At 39.4% G+C, this 8,642-nt stretch overlaps 1 protein-coding gene across 1 annotated transcript in view; it reads left to right on the forward strand.

Annotated features, from left to right (window-relative positions):
* Positions 1–2,284, forward strand: part of ADAMTS10 (ADAM metallopeptidase with thrombospondin type 1 motif 10) — a 132,753-nt gene extending 130,469 nt beyond the window's left edge. Inside the window, exon 25 of the mRNA XM_075850091.1 lies at positions 51–2,284. Coding sequence (XP_075706206.1) covers positions 51–160 — 110 coding nt within the window. The 3' untranslated portion in view covers positions 161–2,284. The remainder of the gene's footprint in view (positions 1–50) is intronic.
* The last annotated feature ends 6,358 nt before the right edge of the window (positions 2,285–8,642 follow it).

Genomic DNA, 8,642 nt, shown 5'->3' on the forward strand with positions numbered 1-8,642 from the left:
CATTGAAAGTTTCTGCCTGTTCTAACTTTCTTTCCTTTTGCTCTCTACAGAATGTAAAGATGTCAACAAAGTGGCCTACTGCCCCCTGGTGCTCAAGTTTAAGTTTTGTAGCCGACCATACTTCAGACAGATGTGTTGCAGAACCTGTCAGGGCCACTGACACTAATCAAGAACAGTCAAGTTTCTCATTTTGTTCGTTTTTTTGCCATCTGAACATTGTTTTTTCCTTTGTATTTGTCAGCGTCCCAAATCTTTTTTCAGTTTTTCCTCATTGACTCATCTCATGTCAAGACGGCCATTCCTCAATTTTCTCCTCTTTTTAAAATGTACTCAGATTTCTTGCTGCTGTTGTATATTTCTCACATTTCACTTGTGGCACTGGCATGCTACAGCATTTAATCCTACATACATATGACTTTTATCACCTCACTACGTAGGGACAGTAATATTGGCAATCGAAGGCTATCATCCATGGTTATATATAGCTAAATTCAAGAAATCGATTGCCTATTTTTTGTATTTTAACCACAGTTAGATATTTCTTTTTTTCTTCGAACCATTTTTACTCATCTTCTAGGCCAAGGAAAACAAGAAGGCTACAGATTCTTGTTCATAGACACACCAAAGTTCAGGTATCACTAAGTGATGTGGCATTTCTCATGCCCTTATGGACATTTTTGTACTATTTCAAAGGAATTCTTAGAAAATACTTGGAAGTTTTTTTGCGGTGCTATTCAAACCCAAGTGCATCTAAACATATCCATAGTATAATATGGCTGGTGCTAAAAACCAAATTAATTTTAATCATTATTATAAAATAGGGTTGTTGTTTTTTTTTTAATTTGTATTTTAACAAACATATCCAAAGATAACATTGTTGGGTGAGATAACAGACTTTTATGTTCCAGGAGGCTTTGATGCCTCAGGACTTGTCTAGATAACCTCTTACTGTATGTTAACTCAAAGCCTATGTCTATATTCACCTTTGAAAACCATTTTACACAGAAGTGCAGAATTTTCAGCTGCTACTTAACTTTGGCACTTTTGTGGGCAATGAAGAGGTGTGGTGGTGTATTATGCAAAATGCTAAATAATGTAGTAACTCGAAGCAGTACCATCTATAACTTTAAAATATCAGAGATGCTTAATATTCTAATGTCACAGGTTGCCATAGGCAGGTTTCTATTCGTGTCATCTTAGGCACTTTATTATGACCCTCTAGCGAATACCTTAAGTTGCCCACATAAGAATACTTGAAAATAAACATACAGAATATGTATCTACAATAATGTAACCCATATATTTATAGTTTGTAACTGACATTGTTCAACAAAAGATCCAGGGGCGCATTTAGGGGGTTTACTAGTACCTGGAAAGAGAAGTGGAGTTAAATGATAAAATTCTTTCTGCCACCACTAGGGGAAGCACACTGCACATGGATTTATTATAAAGGGCAATGGGAGCTGTATAAATCCCTATGCAGTGAACTCCCTCAAGTAGTGACTGCAGGCAACCAGAATGTTATCATGTAACTCTATGTAGGGAAGCAGGGTATTTGATGCAGTGTATTAAGAAAAAAAACCAACTTTGACACCTATATAGAATTTTAGACCTATTTAGAGTCAATAAAATTATATTATAAGTACCTTTCCCTGTCCTAGACCACTACCATTATTCTCGTCACCATCCATTCCACGGATATCACAAATTCTTGTACCGTCTGTAAAATTGGGATGCAGGGGGGGGGGGTAACGCGCTTAGAAACAACCTTTTAAACAATCCTGTGTTTGTCCTTGCCATTAAGGATGCTTAAATTAAGAAGTTAGACTAACGATAATCATGGTTGTTTATGGCATATTGAACCTAAATACCAAAAGTATCTGACAGAAAATGTGAATTTGTTGCCCACATGAAGCAATCAGAGTTAAAGGGGAGGTCCATTTTGAACAATCTCTTTTTGTTAGAAGGCTCCCTGACGATAAGCTGATAACAGGGTGTACCAACGCTTACTGGCTGTCTGTGTAATGTATGGAAACACCAGGTACCCCAGAGAGCGAGAGAGAAAACTCTTTGTAGCCATTTTCCACTCTTTCTACTACATGATGGTTCTGAATTGGGTAACCCCTCCCACCCCATCCCTAAGTTTTCTAAACCAGACAGCTTCTTTTAAAATATTTTCTTTTCTAAACTTTCCTGGCAAATTGAAACCTGAATTTAATCTGGTCACCATGAGAAGTTTCAGCTACATATATTTTGTACCAGGTCAATAAACACTAAAATTAATTGCAGAAGTTTTGATTTCCAATGACAAATTTAATAGCCACTGCCATTAAAGGGGTTTTCCAGTTCCTAAAAATTGATGGCCTATCCTCAGGATATGCCAACAATAGCTGATGGGTCGGGGTCTGACTTCCGGGACCCCCGCCAATCAGCTGTTTTGAAGGGGGTGCAGTGCCCATATGAGCTCTGCTTCCCCTTCATTTCTACTTACTCACTGTGAATAGTCACCACGCATTTAGCGGCAATTCACAGTATTGCAGCCTATCCTCAGGATTCACTTCAATGGGAGAAGAAGGCTGCAATAACTGTGAATCGCCGCTACATCCATGTCGACGATTCACAGCGAGCAAGTAGAAATGAAGAGGAAGCAGCGCTCGTACGAGCATTGCACCCCCTTCAAAACAGCTGATCGGCGGCGGTCCCGGGAGTCGGACTCATCAGCTATTGATGGCCCATCCTGAGGATAGACCATCAATTTTTAGGGACTCGCCAACCCCTTTAAATCTTGTACTCATCTTCTGTGGCAGAAATTGTTTGAGTTAGGGTATGTTCACACATACACGGCCGTTACGGCTGAAATCACGGAGCTGTTTTCAGAAGAAAACAGCTCCGCAATTTCAGACGTAATGGCAAGTGCAGGCGCTTTTCACTGCGTCCATTACGGATGTAATTGGAGCTGTTTTTCCATTGTGTCAATGGAAAACGGCTCCAATTACGTCTCAAGAAGTGACATGCACTTCTTCTGCGGGCGTCTTTTTTACGTGCCGTCTTTTGACAGCGGCTTGTAAAAAAAATGACCGTCGTCACAGTACATTGGAGCCGTATTTTCGGACGTAATTCAGACGTAATTCGGGGCTAAAATGCCAGAATTACGTCCGTAAATAGGGTGTGTGAACCCAGCCTTACCAGTATCCTTCTTTTAATGCAAAGAACCTAGTGCACATAAAGTTTTGAGTGGTCTGCTGAAATTTTTTTTTCTTTTATTAACCTCACTACTACTTGATAGTTTAGGAAGATTTTTTTATTACACTTTTGATTTAGTAATATGCGTTGCTTTATAGCTGACTTCTTAACCGACTCCACATTGAGGTCACAGCTCCTCTGTAGAAAGCATCAGTTTCTTGATTTCACAAGAGGAAGATCTAATTTAGATGGATTATTACTCTTGGCTGGAGGTATTTTAAGTTCACCACCTGGAATACAGCACAGGCAATTGCTGAAAATTATGATCTTGAAAGGAGCATCTGGTATTTATAAAATAGCCTCTATTTCTTATTAGCCTTAAACGTGAAATAATGCTTCATAGGCAACTTTTCCAAGGTTCCGCAGCTAAGGGTATGTTCACACGCTAAAGCAAAAACACCTGTAAAATACGTAGCTGTTTTCAAGGGTAAACAGCCTCTGATTTTCAGCTGTTTTTAAAGCATCAAACGTTTTTTGGAGTTGTTTTTGGAGCTGTTTTTCTATTGACGCAATGAAAAACTTCTCCAAAAACGACTCAAGAAGTGACATGCACTTCTTTTTATGGGGCGTTTTTTTATGCGCAGTCTGAACAAAATGTCGTTTTTGCCATTGAAATCAATGGGCAGATGTTTGGAGGCGTTCAGCTTCCGTTTTTTCAGGCGTTTTTCGAGGCATTTAGCCCCCGAAAAACGCCTTAAAACACTGAGTGTGAACATACCCTAAAACTACAGGTATTTGGTGGCAACCCTTAGCATTTAGTTGCATTCACACTGAGTGGTGGGTTTTACATCTGTTTCTGCTGCTTAAGATTCTAGTAAACATTCTGTAGAAATTTCATATACAATTTATTCTTTTCATGCACTGTGTAAGTAATTCATTTGCTGCAACACTAACCCTGCTCGGAAACTATGCAATTATTGGACTGCTATGATACTGTAATAATCCTTGTGCCTTTACTGCAAACTCAGGTCTCCTGTTTAAAGCTTTGTACTTCTATTGCCACTGTTCATGGTGCACAAAATAATGTATGAGACACATACAGAAATATATGTACTGTAGTAGAATTCAGATAACCTTACATTCTATGTTGGGTCCTTTATATATGAGATTGTATTAAAAATAATCCTAATACAAATTTTATTTTATCACTAGGAAATTTTTTGTTGCAACTCGCTATTAGACAGACTGTATAATAAATCTTTGTTATCCCTATCCTCAAAGGGAGACGAGTGATATATAGACTTGTACATACTGCAAATTCAGAGCTATACTAATGCAAATGAGCCACCTTTATTACTCTGTTGCTATAGGTAATTTTTTTTCCAAGAATTAAGGAACGACCAGCAATCCCCCAAAAAATTTTAAAAGCCATACTAGAAATCCAACACATTTCAGACTATTCCTCATTTCTTCCACGGTATGAATGAATTTTCTAATGGAAATTGATTTGCTTGTGGGAAAATTAGTTTTTGCTCATATTTTTTTTTTTGTATGATATAAAGTAGACAATAACTGAGAAAAGTTCTGGAGCATAAACGATAAGTATTCCTACTCATGAAGCAGATTTCCATCGGTAAGAACCAATTGTTCTTTTGGATGAATTTTTTTAAAAGTAGCATATCTACACAAAAATAGCTTGCTTAGAATACAACCAGTGACCATACAAGGTAATATTTTCGCAGTTTGTTGGCACCAAGAAAACAGCAAAGAAACAGACACAACAAAAAGAAAGCGAGAGAAAAAATATAATATGACTGCTGATACCTGAATAATCTTTACCCTTAGGCCACTTTGTGTAATTGATATGACAAGTGACGCAATGTTTTATTTTAGGTGCGTGTGGGCAGGCCATAGCATTTCTTTATTTTGCCAGGAAAAAGGACCTTCCATGTTATACTAAAAAAACAGGCTCGCAGAGTGCACTGGGATGCAAAGGCCACTGCTCCTGCGGCAGGCATGTGCTAGATGTTTACCTTGGTGAATCTACTGCTCTGATCAAGGTCCTTCCAGGCACCATAGAAGTGCAGTGTAGACCTACACCGAACTCCCACCCCCACCTTAAAGGGAATGTGTCGCTAGAAAAATATATATATATTTTTTTTTTGTTAAACTGTTAGTATATAAATGATTACACATTGTTCTAATTTTTTAAAAAATTTTCACAAGTCAGGAAATATTATAAATTAGATTCTAATTTATAACATTTCCATGTGCTGCAATTCCCAAAATTGCAGCATTGGCATGTGGCAAAGCAACCTAATTGCTTTATGCTGCAAAACTGGATAAGACACACTCGCTTTAGTGTACTCAAACAATCCCCCCTCCTTTATCCTGGCTAGTGCCAGGAGAAAGGAGGGGGTTGAATGTTCAAACCTCCTACACTGTGTGCCGCCATTTTTTGAGCGAATGCACAGTGTAGGAGGATTAGATACAGTGGTAATCACACAGTATAACACGAACATACACAAACATAACTTACCTGCTCCTGCCGCCGCCGCTGCCTCCGCTCTCTCCGCTCCTAGTCCTTGCATTTGAACATATGGACGGAAGCCCCGACCGGAAGTAGTCATCTTACTGTCCGGCCGCGGCTTCCGGTCCATATGAAAATGGTGCCGGATGTCGCTCGGCCGAAGACCTTCCTTTTGGACTGTGTGGGAGCGGCGCATGCGCCGTTCCCACACAGACGGCGTACGCTATAGTGAATGGAACGGCTCCCGTTCGCATTAACTATGGGGATGTATGTGCCGTATTCCATCTCTGTATGTGTCGTTAACCCCTTCCCACAAATGGGCGTTACTGTACGTCCTTTTTAGAGGCTCGTTCCCACAAATGGGCATACAGTAACGCCCTGAGGATGAGGCAGGCACAAGAGCTGTGCGCGCTTCATCCTCAGCGGGTGTCGGCTGTTATATAGTTCTCTCCGATCGCCACCATTTAACCCCTCAAATGCTGCTGTCAATAGCGACAGCAGCATTTAAGTGATTGACACAGAGGGAGGGGGCTCCCTCTGTACCCCGTTGGCCCCCCGCTAAAAATCGCGGGGTTCTGATGGTTGCAATGGCAACTAGGAAGCCTAGCAATGGCTTCCTGGTTGCCAGGTACGGGAGCCTATTAGGTCCTGCCCGAGGCAGGATGTAATAGGCTCAACTGTTAGTTGTAAAATGACAGATATAATACACTGCACTACACAAGTACATACACAAGTAGTGCAGTGTATTGTACAGGGGATCAGAAGATCAGATCTTCCAGTCCCCTAGTATGTGTAAAAAAAAAGGTTAAAAAAAGTTTTAGATAAATAAATAAACGTTTTACGTAATAAAAACAATAATCGCCTTGTTTCCCTGATCGAGCCCTTTATAATTAGAAAAAAATGGAAAAAAAGACAAAAACCAGACCTAATAGGTATCGCCGCGTTCATATCGGCGTGACCTATAAAAATATCATATTATTTATCCCGCACGGTGAACACCGTAAAAAAAAATACAATAAAAAACAATGGCAGAATTTCCTTTTTTGGTCACGTTGTTTCCAATAAAATGGAATAAAAAGTGATCAAAAAGTCGCATGTACCCAAACATGGTACAAAAAAAAAACTACAGTGTGTCATGCAAAAAACAAGCCCTAACACAGCTCCGTCGACATAAAAATACAAAAGTTATGGCTCTCAGGATATGGTGACACTAAAACATTTTATTTATTTATTTATTGTGTAAAAGTAGTAAAACATATAAAAAAAACAATATAAATTTTGTATTGCCATAATTGTATCAAACCGCAGAATAAAGTATACATGTTGTTTATGCTGCACAGAGAACGCCGTTAAAAATTGATTTAAAAAAAACAGCGAGAGAATTTCTGTTTTTTGGTCTCCTCACCTCCCAAAAAATTGAATAAAAACTGATCACATTATCACATTTACCCCAAAATTATACTAATAAAAACTACAGCTCATCCCATGAAAATCAAGCACTTACACAGCTCGTCAACGGAAAAATAAAAAGTTATGACTCTTGGAACGCAATAATGCAAAACGACAGGCCAGACTAATTTATATGTGCAGCAGTTCTTCACCTAAAACCCCACATCATCATTTGCTAGCCCCCACTGGTAGACCCTGTAAATGTAGCGAAAACTATGACATTTTGGAGTCTGTGCTACATGTGGGCTAGTGAAGTCAAAGATTAGACAATGCTGGAGTGCGGATATTTTGTACAATACCACAGACACCCTTTGGAGGTGTGACTCCTGCACCCAAAAATACAGCCTGTGCATAAAGGATTGGTTGAAAGCATACGTCACTATCCATGGATAATTAATTTTATTATTCATTTACCCCAATATTACATCATCCTATTATGACCTGTTGCACTCCGCCCAGCTTACGTATACCCTGATGTACTCCACATAGCTTACATATACCCTGATGTACTCCACATAGCTTACATATACCCTGATGTACTCCGCACAGCTTACATATACCCTGATGTACTCCACATAGCTTACATATACCCTGATGTACTCCACGCAGCTTACATATACCCTGATGTTCTCCGCACAGCTTACATATACCCTGATGTACTCCGCGCAGCTTATATATACCCTGATGTACTCTGCACAGCTTACATATGCCCTGATGTACTCCACACAGCTTACATATAAACTGATGTACTTCGCGCAGCTTACATATACCCTGATGTACATATGCCCCCACATTATAAGCTGAAACACCAGTAAAACACTAAACAAAACTACTACCAAGCAAAATCTGCGCTCCAAATGGCGGTCCTTCTGGGCCTGGCAGTGTGCCCAAACAGCAGTTTATGACCACATATGACTGTACTCTGGAGAACCACTTAACAATAATTTATGGGGTGTGTGTCTACGGTGGTACAAGTTTGGCACAACACATTGGGCACTGAAATAGCATATCTGTGGAAAATGGCAATTTTAAATCTGCAACATCCACTGTGCACTAATTTCTACAAAACCTTTGGGGTCAAAATGCTCACTACACTTCTAGATTAATTCCTTGAGGGGTGTAGTTTCCCAAATGGGGTCACTTCTCGGGGGTTTTCACTGTATGGTACCTCAGCGCAATGCAACATGGCGCCAAAAACTAATTTTGTCAAATCTCCACTCCAAAAACGAAATTGCGCTTTTTCACTTTAGATCCTTGCTGTGTGTCCAAATAGCAGTTTACAACCACATATGGGGTACTTCCCTATTCAGAAGAAATTTTGTCACACATTTTGGGGTGCCTTTTCTCCTGTATTCCTTGTGTAAATGAAAAATTATGAGCTAAATCTATAGGTTATTGGAAAAAAATATTTTCTCATTTTCACGGCCCAATTCTAATAAAATCTATAAAACACCTGAGGGATCAAAATGCTCACTAAACC

Source organism: Rhinoderma darwinii, chromosome 1, assembly GCF_050947455.1.
Source record: "Rhinoderma darwinii isolate aRhiDar2 chromosome 1, aRhiDar2.hap1, whole genome shotgun sequence".
Taxonomy (NCBI): domain Eukaryota; kingdom Metazoa; phylum Chordata; class Amphibia; order Anura; family Rhinodermatidae; genus Rhinoderma; species Rhinoderma darwinii.